Here is a 19,699-nt window from a genome sequence, read left to right as displayed (position 1 = left end):
TTGACCCAAGCTCGTCTGAGTCTCTGTTACACCTTATTTCTTATTGGATTTTTTATTGGATTTTTTCTATAAAAATGCACTGACCAGTATGTGTTTTATAAATGCATTTTGCATCATGTGCCCAGGCTAAAAACTTGATGGATAGGCCCAATATGCTTCAAAGCACTGAATCACAGAACATGCTTGAACTCTGAGAGGTCATACCCTTCAAGTTGTTTACATGAAGGGTATGTTTACTTGGCTGTAACAGGTGCATAGAGGTGCATAACAGGTGCATAGAGATGAGGGCGAATCCAAATGCACACACAGTTTATTAACAAAAGGCAAAGTCACAGATAATCTATTCTAAACCCTGAGCAGGCAAATATTCCAGACAAGAGTGACACAGGAAAATAATCCAGAAACACATGGAGAAAACAAGAATGTCCAAGCACCCCCTGATCAAACACACGAACACCAATAGTAACTCATAAAAACTGAAAAGTAAGAGCTTAAATATACAAAGCAATGAGTAGATAATGAACAACAGCTGGCACTAATGAAGGTGACCATAGTGACTAATATGAAAACACAGAGGAATAGAAAGCAAACAGGAAAGGACTACAGACACAATGGAAACTCAGAATGCATTTCAACATAAACGTCCTTTAACAAGACAAAACAAAAGACCTGTATCATGACATAAACCCCCCCCCCCCCCAAACAACACACACACACACACACACACACACAAAAAGGAGTGGCTTCCAGACAATAAGTACAGGAGGGAGGTGGAAAAGTGGGATGGAAAGATCCCAGGCCTGTGAAGCAGAAGAGGGCCTGGAGACTGAGTCAGAGCAGTTGGCCAGGGTGGAACAGGCTGAGCAGAAGACCAGTGCAGAGCAGGTGGCCAGGGCAGAGCAGGCTGTGCAGATGGCCGGGGCAGAGCAGGCTGACAAGCAGACAGGCTTGAAGACCCCCACGGCGGAGCATACGACCACCACATCAGTACAGACGGGTTTGAAGGCCTCTGTGGTTGGAAGTTTAGAGCATGCAAGTAAACTCTGGGATGATCTCCATGGTTGCGTCAGAGCAGACAAAAAACTCAATAGGCTGGAGCGGATTCATGAATTGGAGCAGGCTCTGGAGCGGATTCATGGACTGGAGGGGACTCGGACTGGAGCCGATGTGTGCGCATAATGGCCAGCGCCGCAATCTCTGAGGGCTCAGGCTTGGTGGCCAACTTGTCTGAGGGCTCAGGAGCGGCAGCCATGATGGGACGAGACTCTGGAATGGCGGCCATGATGGGACGAGACACTGGAATGGTCGGATAAGACGGGACGTGACTCTGGAATGGCGGCCATGACGAGGTGAGACTCTGGGATGGTGGCCATGACGGGACGAGACTCTGGAATGGCGGCCATGACCGGATGAGACTCTGGAGTGGCGGCCATGACGGGACGAGACTCTGGAGTAGCGGCCATGACGGGACGAGACTCTGGAATGGTGGCCATGATGGCTGGACATTGGCATGGTGGAGATAGTGGGAATATCATGATCCACCCTCATGACACCCACTGTGAAAACATACACTCAGTTGCAAAGCAATGTCTATATAATATTCTAGGGTCCAGTTAGTACTGTGCAGTGGCATACATGAACTGAGTGACTCTGCAAGACCTCTTCGGAAAAAAAGGCGCACAAGTCTAGGGAAGTTAAATTTGCCAATTCAACAAAGTCTTGAACGTAGTCCTCAATCGGGCGGTCTCCCTGACGGAGACGCATGATGTTTTTGATGAGTCATTTTGATGAGTAGATAATGAACAACAGCTGGAACTAATGAAGGTGACAACACAGAGGAATGGAAACCAAACAGGAATGGAACACAGACACAAAGCAAACTCAGAATGCATTTCAACATAAAAGTCCTTTAACAAGACAAAACAAAAGACCCGGCTCGTGACAATGACATTGTTTCCTTTACTTTAGCCCTGAGGACAAAGATAACCTGTTAAATTCCTTTGACTGTCTCTGTTATGGAAAAGATCAGATAGGGTGGTTTGAAACAGTATGTAGGACATGTCTCATCTGTAGACATCCATCACTTATATGACCTACATGACCTAATGCCTCCTCCATGCCATGCTTGAGATATTGTTTATCCACCTTGAACTTTCAAAAGCTATGGCTAGCTCTCTTTGAACAATGTTAATGCACAAATTTGCTCCAATTTATCATATTGCCTGTATGTCTACAATGTAATGTCAATGTAAAGTATTTATAACCTTTTTTATGCTTTTTATGTGTCAGATGCTTCTCTCACATATAGTACTGTATGTGCTAAGCTTTATGGAGCACTTAATATAGCACAAGTGACAAGTGTTAAAGTTGCCACACTTACTTCATCAAGTGTTAATTAACTCCCTCCTTCCCCGACTCTTCCTTTAACACGTCTGTTGGAGCCACTGCATCATCTTGAGCAACAACAGGCACTTGTCACATCTGTCCTACCCACTGAGTAGTTCTGTAATGAACAGTTCAAGATGACAAAGAAAATAGGGATACACAATTTTAAAAATTGGGAAAAAATCCAATTGTGATTTTTCTTGCGAAATTGCTTGTTTGTAGGTCTGTTGGCAAAATTTTGTGATTATATATCAATATGGCTAAGCCATATCTTGATTTTGGTTTTATGTCATGCAGCTAAATGGCAAGCAACTTTGCGTATAAAAATCAGACAACATCCTATCATATATCCCAATAATTAATAAATATTTTTATACTTATATTTAGAGATGTATAAGTTCATTCTGCCTGTTTGTTTTTCATATTAACAGGTCTTGAAGGTCTCAACATCATAAAGCCAGTTGGACCCATCCATCACAATGACCTTGTGGAGGTCAGTGATCATTTCTGATTAGCATCCCAGAGTGTTGGGTCAAGCAGAAGTTTTTTCAAGGTTTTTAGTTATTTGAGTTAATTATTTGTGGCATGTTGCTTACATGATTTTAGTGGTTAGCACAAATGTCTCATTAAGGCTTTCACTCTGAATTAACAGGAGATCTGGAGAACCTTAACATCCTGTCTCTTTTCCTATAGCTGCCAGGTCCACCTCTTGCTATGATAAGGTGGAAGATTCCGATCCACACTCTTCCCTGAGATGGAGGCGATTCATTCTCAGCTGTTTAGGCCCTTTGTCGTCTCAGCTCACCAAAAGGTCAATGACTTGACCTATTGTGCATCATGACCATTGAGCAGGCTATTAATGGAGACTGACTGAGGGGGGTCTGCTTGTTTGATTTACTTGGACAAATGTTCACTGGAGGTCCCATGATGCTTTTGCTCCTTTGATTGAGTTGCTTGTCATTTCTTCGTTATCCCTTGGTCGAGCCAGCTGTATGATGAAGACAGAGAATACAGGTATTGATATTTGCACGATGTATCCTTATGTTTGTTTATCAATGTATGTATCTATGAATCTATCTATCTGAATTTGATTGTTCTCCACAAGAACACATTATGCTTCCATTAGGCAAATTGGCATGACTTTTGACCTCTGCTGTGCAAATGTTTCTTTTTCCCTCACTCTCTTGTCGCTGGTTTTTCTACCCCCACTCAGCCACACACAAACACTCTGCTCCCTGCAGGAGAAGGAGAACACATCACTGAAGCACAGATGAAGGTAATGCAAAGCAATGCTTTTTCTTTTTGATTTTTAGTTGCTCAGTGTTGTAATTTACAGGGAAAATGTTTTAAATATCATATTTCATAAATAATGAATTAAACTGTATAATAAACAAAAAAACAATCACATGATCTTAATATGTGAGAATCAATACAGTTTTTCTGAATCGCTTTGGCACATTTTTCAAAACAGTCTTAACATTCTCTAAATTGTAAGTGCAACTGTCACAACTGTTTGCTTGAACATCAGAAACATCAGATCTGTAAAATGTAGTTAGTCACAAAAAACATTTAATTCAAGCTTCAAAACCACTCACTCATCACCCCGGAATTCACAATAATGCAATGACCAGTACAGGGAGCCCAGTTTACCTTGAAACACCATTCATTGTCAATACTGTGGATAATCCCTTTTTTATACCCTAAACAGGAAATGTATCTGTAGATACATACTTTTCAGAATGCGGTAAATAGCAGCATGAGCAACATAAAACTTAATTTTCTTTTTCAACATCTTGAGACAATGTTCACAATTAATATTAGCTGTTTTGCTTTTTTTTTTTTTTTTTGAAAAAAGTAAAATTAATATATATTTACTTATCACAAAATCTGAATGTCCTGCACTAATGGCGCACATGTTGGATTTAGGTCAGGCTGACTAATTGATCACAGAAAACTTAAAACAAATAATGTGACCAGCATACTCAGGCTATGATAAATGATAAAAGGATTTGATGAAAAAAATCTTTCTTATGCCCCAAACAACACACTAAAGAGTATGTATCTCGTGGTACACATTGCCTGTTTTAGGGTTTAGTAACAACAAACAATGGTTTTACAGCATAGGAATATAGGTTAATGTTAATTTCTGCAAGTACTTTTTTTTTTTTTTTTTTTTTTTTTTTTTGTCAAATTGAACCCTGTTGTAAAGTGTAGCAAAAATTTCACATTGTGTAACCATGAATTGATGTTCAAAAATAAACCTACACTGAGAAATTAAAGGAATAAAAACTTGTGACAACCTGCCCCATCCTGCTTTAAATGGACACCTAGAAAGTATGCTTTATAGAAGATTTAATAGTGGTGGTGCCTGACTATTGAATCTCTCAAACTCACAGCATTGTGGAGGTCACTTTAGATTTAGAATTATAATATTGCCAACATAATTGACGAGAAAGAGATTCTTCAGAATTTATCTGAACTGTAAATTCTTAGTCCAATGATGATGGCTGCTAACAGCAATAATTTATATTGACTGTAATTTGAATCATAATTCACATTTACCATAGAGATGTAGTGGTCTATGTAGGCTATTATTATACTTTAAATTTTCCCTGCATTTTACTGCTCTGTCAAAACTGAAGAACTCTAATTTAATGGCTTTGATGGAGGCATTATAATAGCTCCATGTGCAATTTAAATCATAATGCCTTATTCCATTTTATTCCCTGAGGATGAGCTGTGTCAAAACATACAGTGTAATGGTCTGTGGCTTACAACTTTAAGTGGTTTGCAATAGTTTGGTAAAATTGGTAAACACACTGTATCTTTGTATGGTTGACCCTACTTCAAATGGCAAGTTAATAACTTTTGCAGTTTAGTTTGAATTAGATCTTAGACTAGACAGACTAGTCTGTGGCACATACAGTACATTCTGATTTAATGTTGTGTTCAGGATCATATTGCAATGTCTACATTGTTTAAAAAAAAGAGGATGCGGTATTCATTTTCATGTCTGGTTTATTCTACAGAACTACAGAAGAGATTGTCACAGCAATCAGTGTTTAGAGAGATCCATCTAATATTTTCACTCCTCATTAGCCCCCTTCTGTTTGAAAGAAAAAGGAAAAAAGAATGTTAAAGGTAAGCTGATCCAGTTCAAAATGGCTTAAACTCTACACAGCTAATTGATATTGATGGTATTTTTTATCCAATAGCCACGCTTGTTAAATAGCTAAATGCATTTCATCAAGTGTAGTTGTTGAAACTACTTGCTATTCATATTCAAGTCACTAAAATGTGCAGATCTAGAGTTGACCTATGAAGTTGACTTAATTTATTTATTTGTGGCTTTTCTGAGGTTTTTATTTTTGTGACCAAAATCACTTGTTTTAAGTACCTTGGATCCTGTATCACGGCTCTTGGCTCTCAGCTTGTTGACCTGAGATTCAGCAATATCAGCCCTCTCCTCTGCTTCATCCAGCTCATGCTGAAGCTTACGGTACTTGCCCAGATTGGAATTAGATTGTTCTTCCTAGAAATTACACACAACAGCATTTGTGAAAATCAAAAGATACAATTACTGCAGAAGTTGTATCATATGATGGTACCAGTGAGGGAAAATACACACCGCCTCCTCAGCAGTTCTCTTGTAGGATTTGACCTTCAGCTGGAGTTTGTCCACCAGATCCTGCAGCCGAGCCAGATTCTTACGGTCTTCCTCAGTCTATGCAAAGCAAAAAATGTTTTTAGTATATGCAGTATACATTTAAATACTGTAAGACAGCACTTTATGTATCTTCAATAGATAAAATAAAATTGTTATTAGGCAGTATTTTTCCTACCTGGTAGGTGAGCTCCTTGATGCGTCTCTCATATTTACGAATCCCCTTGATAGAGTCACTGGCTTTTCTCTGTTCTAACTCCACCTCACTTTCCAGCTCTCTCACCTATCAGATGTATAACAATTTTAGTACACAAATGTAACATTTTAAAGATAACACTGTATACTTGTTTCTTAAAACATTAGTGACTTACCCTGGCTTCCAGTTTCTGGATCTGCTTCTTGCCACCCTTCATAGCAATCTGCTCAGCTTCATCCAGACGGTGCTGCAGGTCCTTGATGGTCTGTTCCATGTTCTTCTTCATGCGCTCCATATGAGCACTGGTGTCCTGTTCCTTCTTCAGCTCCTCAGCCATCATGGCAGCATCAGTGATGGCCTTCTTGGCTTTTTCCTCAGCATTCCTGCACTCCTGCACTGCCTCCTCAACCTCAGTCTGAAGCTGAGTATTATCTCCCTCCAGCTTCTTCTTCTGATTCAGCAGGCTGGTGTTCTGAACATGGACAATATTGACATGCATGTAGTTTCTAGTTGATACTGTCTACTGATTGAGGATTTAATGGTTTTACTTGTGTTTGTCTAATGCAAATGTGACTTACCTGAGAATGCAGGAGCTGAACTCTCTCACTGACATCCAGCAGTTCCTGCTCAGCCAGTTTCCTTCCTCTCTCAGTCTGTTCCACCATGGATCTCAGCTCATCCAGTTCAGCCTGCAACAGGTTGTTGCGTCTCTCCACAATGGCAAAGTTCTCTTTGAGATCATCATTACTACGAAGAGCATCATCTAGTTGCAGTTGGGCATCCTGTAAAGTATAAGTTTTCCAAATGAAAGGACTGAAGAACAATGTTGGATTTCACCTAAGCATCATAAAATTTTGATTTGCAGATTCAACATACTTTGAGATGTCCATGAAGACCCTTGAGTTGCTTCTGGGCTTCTGCTGCCTGTCTGTTAGCCTGGCTGAGCTGAATCTCCATCTCATTGAGGTCTCCCTCCATCTTCTTCTTCAGTCTGAGAGCTTCATTCCTGCTGCGAGTCTCTGATTCCAGTGAGCTCTGCAGGGTATCCACCACTCTCTGCTGGTTCCTCTTGGCCTGCTCCATCTCTTCATCTTTCTCTGTCAGCTTACGTTCAATTTCAGCTTTGATCTGATTGAACTCCAGCTGAGCTCTAAGTATCTTGCCTTCCTCATGTTCAAGGGAACCCTATGAAGAGTAAAATTGGTGTTTGTTATTATTGAGATTTAAGGTTTTGTTTTGCCCTGTGTTTTGGGGTGGGAGGTTACTTCCCTTAAAATAATCTGGAATGATCAATTGCCTTAATAGCTTGATTTAAATCAGAGAGTTGTCAAATGAATAAGAATTTTGTGGGAAAATTGTTCTTCTTTTACCTCAGCCTCCTCCAGAGCAGTTTGTATCTCTTGTTTCTCCTGCTCCAGTTGTTTTCGTAGTTTCTCCAGCTCATGAATACTCTTCCCACTCTCACCAAGTTGCTCAGTGAGGTCAGAAATTTCCTCTGTGCAATAGAAATAACATGTAAGCTCACAAATACAAGCAATTAAAGTAATGTTTGGAGTTGTAAAACCACTCATACCTTGGAGATTCTTGTTCTCCCTTTTCATGCTCTCCAGGTGGTCCAATGACTCCTCATATGAGTTTTTCAATTTAAAGAGTTCAGTGCTCAGAGATCTGGCTTCTTTTTGGGCACTTTCCAGTTCAGTTTGGGACTCCTCATACTTCTGCTTCCACTCAGACAGGACCTGGTTAAATTAAACAAGGCCAAATGGCTAAATTAGAGCAGTCAAGTCAAGTGGTTTTGTAGTAAAGAATAGACCCTATCCATAGTTAGAAATTTAATTTAACTCTGAACGTTTTCAATGGTATTTGGTCATTTTTCCAGCTAATGACAAAATGTACTTTCTCTCCTTACTTTATCAAAGTTTCTTTGCTTCTTGTCCAGAGCAGCAGCAGCAGCATTGGATCTCTCCACATCCACCATAAGATCTTCAATCTCATTCTGCAGCCTGTGCTTGGTCTTCTCAAGAGAGGAGCATTTAGCATTAACAGCTTCCACAGCTTCTTCTGCATCTTGGAGACGCTGAGTCAGTTTCTTCCTGTAATAATCAAAATATAAGATATATTGAACATCTAAAGCATAATTCTTTAAACTGTATTTGAATGTGTTTAAAAGGCCACAAACTATAGCAGAAAATTCAGAAAAGTGTCTCATCATTAAAGACCAGACTCTTAACATTTAAATATTGTTTGTTTCTTACTTTGCTTCCTCCAGCTCCTCAGTCCTCTGGATGGCATCAGTTTCATACTTGGTTCTCCACTGAGCCACCTCAGAGTTTGCCTTGGACATACTACGCTGCAGCTCAGCCTTGGCTTCTTGCTCCTCCTCATATTGCTCCCTCAGCAGATCAGCATCATGACGAGCAGATTGAACTGCATGGGCCAGGGCATTCTTAGCCTGAAGACAAACAAAAACAAACAAATATTTGGGGCCAGTTTACTGCAATAGTGAATTTTAATGTCTTTATCAAACATTTTAGACTAAGAAGGAGATTCTGAAAACCTTGATTTCTTCTTCTAGCTGTCTCTTGAGGTCTTCAATTTGCTGAGTGTTGGACTGCTTGCCTCTGGTTAATTGAGACACCAGGGAGTCTTTCTCCTCACACCGTCTGGCAAGTTCACCTAAAATGCAATATTAAAAAATACTGACTTTTTCCAAGTATCATTATGGTACAGCTGGTAACATAACACAATATTTTGTGTTCTTACCATTTTCAGTTTGCAGCTTGGCTTTTTGCATGGTGAAATCATTGATTGTGCGCTGACCTTCCTCAGCCTTGGTTCTGTACTCACTCATCTGGTCTTCCAGAGTTCTGCACATTTTCTCCAGGTTTGTCTTGGGAATAAATTATTTCATAGTTGATTGCTTTCTTTGACTGACAACACATACGTTATAGACTCTCTGCATAATTTCTCTCACTCACCTTTGCCTTTACAAGTTGATCCATGTTGGATACCACATCGTCCAGTTCCAGTCTGAGTTCACTCTTCTCTTTCTCCAGCTTCTGCTTCACTCTCTGGAGGTTATCAATCTGCTCTCCCAGATCAGCCACACTGTCTGCATGTTTCTTCCTCAGTGTAGCTGCAGTGGCCTCATGTTGCAGAGTGGCCTCTTCAAGGTCTCTGCGCAGTTTCTGGAGCTCAGCTTCACGTTTCTTGTTCATCTCAATCTGAGAAGCAGTGGCTCCACCAGCCTCCTCCAACCTCTCACTGATCTCCTCCAGTTCTCTGGACAGATCAGCTCTCTGTTTCTCAACTTTAGCACGAGCAGCTCTCTCAGCCTCCAGCTCTTCCTCAAGCTCTTCAATTCTGGCCTAGTAATGTGAATAAATACAAAATTACGGTTAAAATTAAAAAACTATCCAAGTGTTTATCTTATTAAGATATATAAAGTTTACCTGCAACTCTTTCAGTTTTTTCTGGAGTTGGGACTCCAAAGCTTGTCCGTCTTCAATCTTGCTATTGAGCTGGCTTATTTCAAAGTCTTTCCTGCCATTAAATAATCAAACAACATTAACTAACAATGAACAATACATTTTTTACAGTATTTATTAGACTTTGTTAACAATTAATAAAAATACAACTTTTCATTGTTAGCTTTTGACATCTCAGGCCCATTTAATAATATTAATAGTATTAACAATGGTACATTTTGATTTGTGTTAGTAAATGTTTAAATTTACATTAACTAAAATTAATAAATGCTTAGAAGTATTTTTCATTTAGTTCATGTTAAATAATGTAGTTAACTAAAGTATAATGGAACCTTATTGTAAAGTGTTACCAAATATCTTTTAATAATACAATTGGATTTTATATTTTTTAAAATATAAAATATATTACTTCTTTAACCGCTCCTCTGTCTGCTGCTTATCATTTTCCAAATCCATCACATTCTCTTGAGTCAACTTCAAGTCACCCTCAAGCTTTCTTTTAGCTCTCTCAAGATCCATGCGAATTTTCTTTTCTTGTTCCAGAGAACCTTCAAGCTAAATTTCATCCAAAAAATATAAAAATTAATTATGCATTTACATATAAAAGCGTCTAATTTTAATTCTAGTCTTATGTTTTCAGGCTCTTACATCATCCACTTGTTGCTCCAGCTTGGCTTTGGCTTTGGTGAGTGTGTTGACTTTGTCTTCCTCACTCTGGAGGTCATCCAGCGTTTGCTGATGGGCCTCCTGAAGAGCTTTCTTCTCCTTGGTCAGTTTAGCGATGATTTCATCCAAAGCTGCCATCTCTTCTATCAGGTTTTTAACCTGTAGAAATGTGTCATTATATGAATGGACACTTAACACACCATTCTTGCATCACTAACAAGTTCAGTGTTGAAAACTGACCTTGTTCTCAGTGGCATGTTTCTCTTTCTCCACTTTGGCCAGAGTGAGCTCAAGATCATCAATGTCCTTCTTGAGCTCAGAACATTCATCCTCCAGCTTTCGTTTCTTTGCAGTCAGCTCAGCATTCATTTCCTCTTCATCCTCCAGTCTTTCAGTCAGCTCTTTGGTTTTGGCCTCAAGCTGGATCTTATTCTTGATCAGTCCCTCACACCTCTCCTCAGCATCACAAAGATTATCTTGCTCCTATCAAAATTTAAAAAAAAAAAAATAAAACAAATTGGAAACTTGTTTTGTTTTCTGAAAAGTGCAAAGTTGTAGTCCCATGTGAACTTACAGACTGCATTAAAAGCTGCAGGTCATTCTTCTCTTGGAGAAGAGAAACCATCTTTTCCTCAAGCTCCTTTCTGCGGGCTTCAGATTTGGCATAAGCCTCCTTCAACTTGGTGAATTCCTCCTTCATGTTGGCCATTTCTTTCTCGGATTCTGCACTTTTCAGCAGAGGCTTGATCTTGAAGTAGAGCTTCATCCAGGGCCAATTCTTGACACCCATGAAGGCACGTACATTCCACTGGATCACCAACAAAGCATCCCTGTAGATATTAAACAAGAAATTTTTGTCTTGAATAATAAAATGTAACTTGGAAAATATGTTAAAGACTGAAGAGCTAAAATCTAACCTCCTTTCCACAATCTTCTGGAACTCATCTCTTGATAGAAAACCACGAGACCTGGACTGAAATCCAGTTATAATAAGTGCAAGACGGTCATCTCTCATCTCTTCAAGAGCACCCAGAAGACCAGCCTTAAAAAAGACCTAAATAGTAAAGAAGTTTGCGTCAAAAAAGTTGACAGTGGAAACGTGGCTTTGGAAAAAAGTTAATGTTAATATAAAAATACCTTAGTATGTCCTAACTTGTACTGGTTGTGATCGATGTCCAGAGAGCCCAGAAGTTTTTCTGCACCCTTCTTGTTATCAATGAACTGTGCCTCAGGGATAGCAGCAGGATTTAGGATGCGGTATCTAACAAAAAAAAAAAAAAACTATTATTTTTATATGTATTTATTTTTATTTCTAGCAAATGCTTAAATTAGCAACTTGCAATAACTTGGACTCATACATCCAATTATTTTGTAAGACATAAAAGCCATTTGGTTTCATACTAACCGTTGTTTGAAATCGCCATACAGGATCCTGTTGGGGAATCCCTTTCTGCAGATCCTAATGCCCTCCAGCACACCGTTACAGCGCAGCTGGTGCATGACCAGAGGATTCTCCATCGCCCCAGGAGTCTTAGTCTCATTGGGGATGATGCAGCGCACAAAGTGAGGGTGAGTTGACCTCAAGTTGGTCATCAGCTTGTTCAGGTTTTCCTGTTGGTAGACCATAGAGGATTTAGATTTATATTAGTGCTGTCAATCAATTAAAAAAATTAACTAGATTAATCACACATTTTTTCTGTGATTAATCGCAATTAATCACAATAAAAAAAACTAAAAAAAGTTTTAATTATACTGATACAGCTACTGCCAATTGTAAACATGAAGAATAGCTATATTCAACATTACAGTGTAATTGAAAGCTATCAATTTTTAACATTAGGCTTCAAAAAATATAACTTAATATAGAACTTAAAACAATCCTCACATAAATCCCTGATAAATGTCATATTTACCTGTGTTCTTCCTACCTGTCTAACAGAAAACTTTATTTAACCCATTCAAAGCTGCTCTTATGATAAAGATATAAAACAAAACTGACATTTTTGGCATTATCATGTGTCTTATTGCTCGTTCAAGCGTGAAAGAGAACTCGATTCTGGCATGTGTCTTTCTGTGCGTGGTGTGTGTGTGACAGGACATTCACAGACAGCTCTCTATTGGCTGCATTTGCATGAATAAGAGCGTGATCATATATTGCAACGCTGGCCAAAAAAAAAAAAGTATGCCACGTTAGTTGCGTTAAATATTTAACACGTTAAACTAGAAAAAAATAATCACGTGTTAACGTTGACAGCACCAATTTATATGCAATAAAACCTTGTGAGACAAAATAGTGTTATATTATTTCATACCCTATGGAGGGCTGACACCGTCTGGAAGGAAGAACCCTTCTTTTTGCTACCTTTGGCAGCCTTACCTCCAGAATCCGCAGCTGTGAAATACATGATTTTTGTTACTATTAAACAACAAAAGTAGTGCTTATTATATTTTCATGTCACACTTCAGTGTGTACTTACCATCATCAGTAGCGTAATTAGCAAACAGAATAGACAACAGTTTAAGAGTTGACTTCTGGAAAAACCCTACAACCGTCTCATTGAGAGGGTCCTTGTTCTTCACCAGCCAGTTGGAAATATTGTAGTCAACAGTGCCAGCATAGTGAACGAGGGCAAAATGGGCCTCTGGTTTACCCTTGACAATCCTGGGCTTCTGGAAGTTTGGATTTTTCCCCAAATGGTTGTCATAAAGCTTAGCTTTAAATGTTGCATCACTAGCTTTGGGGAACATGCACTCCTCTTCAAGGATGGACATGATACCCATGGGCTACAATAAATTGTAGATTGTGACAGTCAATATATCATTTTGCCACACAAGTTAATACTGAAAAATATGATTTTTCCCCTCACAGTATAATCATCAACATAATATTCACTCACCTTCTCAATAAGCTCAATACAAGCCTGCAAGTCCATGCCAAAGTCAATAAACACCCACTCAATGCCCTCCTTCTTGTATTCCTCTTGCTCCAGCACAAACATGTGGTGGTTGAAGAACTGCTGCAACTTCTCATTAGTGAAGTTGATGCACAGCTGCTCAAAGGTGTTGGACTGCAGGTGGAATATATTGTATAATCACAATGGTCAAACAGGTTGCACTGCTTGTTGGATTTGTTCTTGAATAACAATAATCAGTTGATTTCAGCTTACTTCAAAGATCTCAAATCCAGCAATGTCCAGCACACCAATGAAGTACTGGCGAGGCTGTTTGGTGGCCAGGGATTGGTTGATTCTCACAACCATCCAGAGGAACATCTTCTCATATACTGACTTTCCCAGAGCACCAATAGAGTAGTACACCTAATAGATAAAAGATTGAAATTTGCAGAATTTGACACATTGCAAACTAGAAAGCAATTTCAGAGATATGAAAAATTTTGTTTGTATGTCTTGGAAAGTGAACTTATGGTGCTGAAAACTAATGCCCATTAGATTATTATTTTCATTCATTACCTGCTGGACATTCTGTCCCTTGGTGACCCACTCATTTCCTACTTTGACTCTTGGGTGGAGCAAACCCTTGATCAAGTCAGCTGAATTTAAGCCCATCAGATATGATATTTTGTCAGCATCTACATGTTAAAGACGAATACAGAGCTTTGAGTTTATATTCAACTTTTCTTAGACTTTTTCCTTTATGAAGCTGAGATTCCAAGTTATACTGACCCTCAGTCCCATCAGCCTCGGCCTGTTCCTCTCTTTGCTTCTGTTTGAACTTCATGTTGCCGAAGTGCATGACAGAACCAGTCAGCTTGTAGATGCTGTTCTTCTCTTCAGTGGTGAAGCCCAACACATCAAACGCTTCCTACAGCAAATGTACAGCGCATGTTAAATTTTATGGCAAATGTTTAATTTTCTACTTTTTGACAAATACATTAGAAGTCTTTTTATAGAATAGACTGGCCAAGAGAATCAATTATTTTCTTTCAAGTCATTCTATACCTGTGTGACTTTGTGTGAAACACAAAAGGAGAGCGTGTTCACGCTGTTCTTTTCCTCACACAATCACATGGCTTCAGAAAAACAAGTTTTTTGGATCTTTTATGGTGCTTTTTCATACTTATTGAGAGCCCCTGATCATTATACGCTTTTATTGTATAGAAACCAGCCAGGACATTAACAATTCATGTTTCCACAGCAGAAACGCAATCATCCAGGTTGTCAACAGTGTTAAAGGTGACTAAATTGCAAATGCTCAGTGGACTATTTCTTGTAATATTTTATAATGTGATATCTTGTATTGTAAACTGCCTATGATTTAACAAACACTCACATCAGTGGCCATCAGCTCATCACCATCATCAATAGAAGCCACTTGTGTCTCTCCTTGGGAGATGAAGGCGTAGTCATAGGGGTTGTTTGTGATGAGCAGCATCTCTAAGGAGAAATTAGAACTAAGATCAGAAAAGACTCGTCTAATTAGAGATGGCAGTGTTAATAGACATGATGGGTAATTTTACCCAGCAGTTCTGGTCTTCTCTGGGACAGAATCTGATAGAAGATGTGGTAGTCTCTCTCAGCCTTAAGCTGAAAAGTGACTCGAGACTTCTCCAGCAGATCTAAATGAATTGATTAATAGATGAATATCAAAACAGTTACACATTTCATCAATGTGTTTTGTTTGTTGGAATGATGTTGGGCAGAAAAGTACTTACAAGTCTCAATGTCAGCAGAAGATAACTTTCCACTGTGACCAAAATGGATACGGATAAATTTACCCTGTAAATAAAGCAATACATAATACAATACATAACATGCTCAAATATTATATCAAAGAGCTGCCTGATTAATTGTTAAAAAATCTCAATCTTAATTCAAACACCCACCCAATCTCATTCCTAAATGACAACAATTCTCCTGTGTCTATTAAAAACAAAGTCATACTAGAGCATTCAAATCTGCATTGGCTCTACCCCTGGCGCAGAGAGAGCAGTTATCATGTATAAGTATGAAACAGCTTCACAAACAGTCTTTTCAACCAAACAGTATTGTTATTTCTGTGTTACAAACATTCATATTATCATAAAAGATCTGGAATAAAAGTTTATAGTTCGGATATAAACACTAATGTTTATGGTAGCAATCAAAATAGAGTGAATCACCTTTTAAAAGTAACATGGTGCTTCAAATAACAAGTTTATCATTTACACCTTTATGCCCCCAGGTCATGACAAGTAACTGTTAAAAAAAGCAATTCGTTCAAAAAATGCTGATTCATACAAATGAAAAAAAGTATTTATGAGTCATTGAATCATTCATTCAAACCAATTTTTTTAAAATAATTCATTCAGATTCATTAAGCATTTTAAATAGACTGCAGCAATTAACATTTGTCAGAACCTCTAGTAAATTACATGTTATTTTGTTTAGTTGTTTGTTCAGAATCATGGGAGAATTGTGATCTGTGTTTAAAACTAAAAAATCATGATTCTTAATTTAACCAAGAATTGTGCATGTCTAATATATCATAGAAACCAATATAGAATAACAAAACCAATGTAAAGCCCACTTACAAATCTGGAGGAGTTGTCATTTCTGATGGTCTTGGCATTACCAAAAGCTTCCAGAGCAGGATTACACTGGATGATTTGATCCTCCAGAGTACCCTGAGAATCATATTTTAGTAATAAGTGTGTAAAATGTTTGATGTACCTACTTTTCAGTTAACAGGCATGCATATTTTCAGACAAACGTGAATCATGCAGATCAGTAATATCAGGATTCAGGGCTATACTGGTTACTGCATGATGATTGAAATCTCGAAATGGCCTTAAACAATTAACTAATTAAACTGCGAAAAGGTTATGTTTTCTAATACGTCATGAAATGAATGGTCCAGAGAGCACTGCATGCCGCCATCTGCAGGACAAAGCTCAGCCAAGATGGAGGAATATCTGATCAGAGCTGTACACGGATACACATTTTTAAATAAATCTAGTAGCAGAGCTACTGCAAGTGATTTTCGGTGAGGGAAATCCATATATCCTTGGCTGAAACAAACTACCGCATCATCAAGGAGAGCGCAACTCATGGTTGTTTAGTAACAGCAGACACCACTGGAGTGCAAGCTCCTGAGCGCTTTGGGAAGGAGAAAGTGGCGCAGACACTTTTTCCATCCGTTTTTAGATGCGACATATGAACGGTCCCTAAAAGGGTTCAAATGGTTCAAAGCGCCAAATGCAAGTAGAATCAGCGATGAAAAGTGTTACTCTCCCAGTAATTTTTTTACGAATGGTCGTGAGAATTTAATATAATAAAATTCGCAACGGCTGTTATGTAGTTATATATATATAGGCAATAGGTAGTCTGACGTGACGCATGTTTACTGTAACAGTACTGTGTTTTCATTTTCGATTCACTGTAAATGCTACTGCGTTTGTGACACTTTAATTTAAACATTTAGACATTCATTAGTCATTAGAATCTTTTATGATTCTGTTGTTGTTAACAAAGATAAGTTTCAGTGTCACATGATCCCATTCACAATGATACCATTCAAACATTTGTGGTAAGATGTAAAAAAGAGAAAAATTAATAGCTACTTTAATCATACATTAAATGAAAAGTGAGTGAAGAGTGAAGACATTTAAAATGTTACAAAATATTTATTTTTAATAAATGCTTTAATATATTTGATAAATGCTGTTCATTGAACAATCTATTTCTCAAAGAATCCTGCAAAAATAAAATGTATTACCATTTCCACAAAAATATAAAGCAGCAAAGCTGTTTTCAACATTGATAATAATCAGAAATGTTTCTTGGGTATCAAATCAAATTGTAATGATTCTAAAGGATCATGTGACACTGAAGACTGGCGTAATGATGCTAGAATTTCAGCTTTGATCACAGGAATAATTTACATTTTATAATATATTAAAATAAAAAACTTTTTTTCAAATTTGTAACAATATTTCATAATATGGCTGATCAAATAAATGCAGCCTTGGTTAGCAGAAGAGATTTATTTTAAAATCATTAATTGTTTCCAAACTTTTGGCAGGTACTTTAATAATAACAATTCTATTAATACTTTTATTATATTATATATTAATTATTATCATGATTATTAAGTGTTGCTTTTTATTTTTACAGGACAATAGTATGCATTATTACAATATAAGACACAATATATCTTTTAATGTGATAAAATCTTTTTTATTTTTTTTAAATAAGAAGTGCGTGGCTAGATTTTCCTGCCTTTTTATCTCTAGCTGATCACATGCCTGAATATATGAAGACATCATTAATTTTGTAATTATTTTTGTTTGCTATGCTATATAGAAGGTATATTCATTCATACATAATGAGACATTTTATGGGATTTAAGCACCTTTTTCTCCTGTGATGGGTCCTTCTTGCCGGTCGTTGCTGCTGCAATACTCGCAAAGTACTGGATCACTCTTTTAGTGTTCACAGTCTTTCCAGCACCGGATTCTCCACTTAGAATAAAAACGGTTAATTAAAAAACTGATAAAATGCAGCATAGAAGGAAAATGTTGGTGGAAGAAGGAATATTATGCTATGTCATGTAAATATGTTTTACTTACGTGATCAAGACAGACTGGTTTTCTCTGTCTATGAGAAAATAAAACATAAGAAACTTAGCATTTAAAATTGCATTAGAAACTCCAAAAATTACAAGTCAGATCATCACCTGACAGCATGTACTGATAGGCATTGTCAGAGATGGAGAAGATGTGAGGAGGAGCTTCACTCCTCTTCTTGCCTCTATAGGCATTGACGACTTCCTGGTTGTACACTGGCAGCCACTTGTAGGGATTCACAGTGACACAGAAGAGCCCAGAGTAGGTCTGTAAGAGAATCACAGAAGGATTAGATCTGATCATGCAAGATAAAGTGAATGTGTGAGTGTTTTAAGACTCGACTCACGTAGATCATCCAGGCTGCGTAACGCTCTTTGAGGTTAAACAGCACAGCGGGCTCGTGCAGGAAGGTGAACATCGCCATGTCCTCAATTTTATCGAACTTTGGTGGGTTCTGGGGGTGAACATCAGCCTCCTTCACAGTTACCATCTGTGGATAACACACAAAAATGTTTTGACAGTCACACTTTGCTCCTATCTACAATCTAACACAGTGCAGAGATCAGATCTTACCTTCCCAAATTCAGTGTTAGCAGTGACATTGTCACCATCTCTACTGGTGATGGAGGCTTTGACGTACTCAACCGCAGGGTCGGGCACAAAGCACTCTTTCTTCATGTCGAAGGGGCGAGTTTGTGCCTCCAGACGCTCCCTGTCTGATTTTCGTAAGAACGAAGCAGCTAGCCCGAACTCTGCCATCACAGCATCCCCCATCTTTCAGTCAGACTGAGGCATAGATGACAAAATTCTCAGAACTTGTTTACAATTAAAAAATCCATTGTAACAAAAATAAATGAAACATAATTCTTTAGAAATATAACACACATATACACAGTGTTGACCTTCATAAAAGCATGCCTTACCAGATGAAATCCAAACCCAAGAAAGTTCAAGTCCTTTCAATAAAAAAGAAACATCATTAATGAGAAGTCATCTTATTCTGTTGTTCAGTCCTCATGAACACTTTAATATAACTTATGTGTCCTCTTACCTTTAGATGGCACAATGATGTGAGCTTGCAATATTGTGCTCCAAGGTATCTCTTTATATAAAGGCACAATGACTGTGACGTTGACCATCTGTGTTTGGTTCAGGTCACTTGTGTGTAGCTCTTTTTGGGTGCCTGAAAAAAATATTTGTGTGAGTCACAGTGATTTAGCATGTGGTGTGTGGCAGTAGTGCAAAAGATCAGAAAGGATCACAATGGTGCTATTTTTGTCCCTTATGTATATCTCCTTTTTTAAAGATATTAGATCTTTACTAAAGTTTTTATACTGATATTTACACCTTCACTTTTAAATTTTCTAGTTAGTTTCATATTCCAAATTCACAACTTGTCTTTTATGTATATAAAGCATTATAGAGGTGGAGAATCTCTAGTGTATCTGAACTATAGTTGAACACACATTCCTTTTTAAATAAAATTGCTTAATTGACAGTTATATTCTAGCAATAATGTGCTAGGATGCTTTTCTAGAACCTAACCTCAAAGAGAGACAGGCATTCACTGGGAATTTCATAGGTTTATCTTTGTGCCAAAGGATGAAAACAAGTTAACAATGCCTCAAGAGCAAGATGACTGTTAGAAACAGTAAAATTGTCAGTAGACAGCTATAATGGTAACAATGAATATCTGCACTTGCGACCTTTTGTTCTTGCCTAATGCAGAGACAGCT

The 19,699-nt window shown here is 38.0% G+C and overlaps 1 protein-coding gene across 1 annotated transcript; it reads right to left on the bottom strand.

The window, feature by feature from the left end:
* Window positions 1-5,385: 5,385 nt before the first annotated feature.
* LOC125258287 (myosin-7-like) lies at window positions 5,386-18,737 on the bottom strand. The gene is made up of 37 exons (XM_048175186.1): window positions 18,537-18,737; window positions 18,310-18,453; window positions 18,074-18,230; window positions 17,967-17,994; window positions 17,750-17,858; window positions 15,930-16,022; window positions 15,072-15,135; window positions 14,877-14,975; window positions 14,690-14,793; window positions 14,083-14,221; window positions 13,870-13,988; window positions 13,567-13,716; window positions 13,297-13,467; window positions 12,877-13,183; window positions 12,712-12,791; window positions 11,805-12,010; window positions 11,537-11,660; window positions 11,317-11,453; window positions 10,974-11,229; window positions 10,640-10,882; window positions 10,382-10,558; window positions 10,143-10,288; window positions 9,698-9,788; window positions 9,224-9,613; window positions 9,009-9,135; window positions 8,803-8,921; window positions 8,501-8,697; window positions 8,155-8,338; window positions 7,819-7,984; window positions 7,616-7,740; window positions 7,122-7,430; window positions 6,824-7,027; window positions 6,421-6,717; window positions 6,228-6,332; window positions 6,014-6,109; window positions 5,783-5,917; window positions 5,386-5,491 (listed from the first exon to the last, which is right to left on the bottom strand). The coding sequence occupies exons 1-37, from the start codon at window positions 18,735-18,737 to the stop codon at window positions 5,471-5,473; spliced, it is 5,820 nt and encodes a 1,939-aa protein (XP_048031143.1). The 3' UTR covers window positions 5,386-5,470.
* Between the last annotated feature and the right edge of the window lie 962 nt (window positions 18,738-19,699).

The sequence above is a fragment of the Megalobrama amblycephala genome, linkage group LG22, assembly GCF_018812025.1.
Source record: "Megalobrama amblycephala isolate DHTTF-2021 linkage group LG22, ASM1881202v1, whole genome shotgun sequence".
In the NCBI taxonomy this organism is placed as follows: Eukaryota; Metazoa; Chordata; class Actinopteri; order Cypriniformes; family Xenocyprididae; genus Megalobrama; species Megalobrama amblycephala.
Note: the sequence above shows the minus strand (reverse complement) of the source record. Positions and strands in the feature narration are given on the sequence as shown.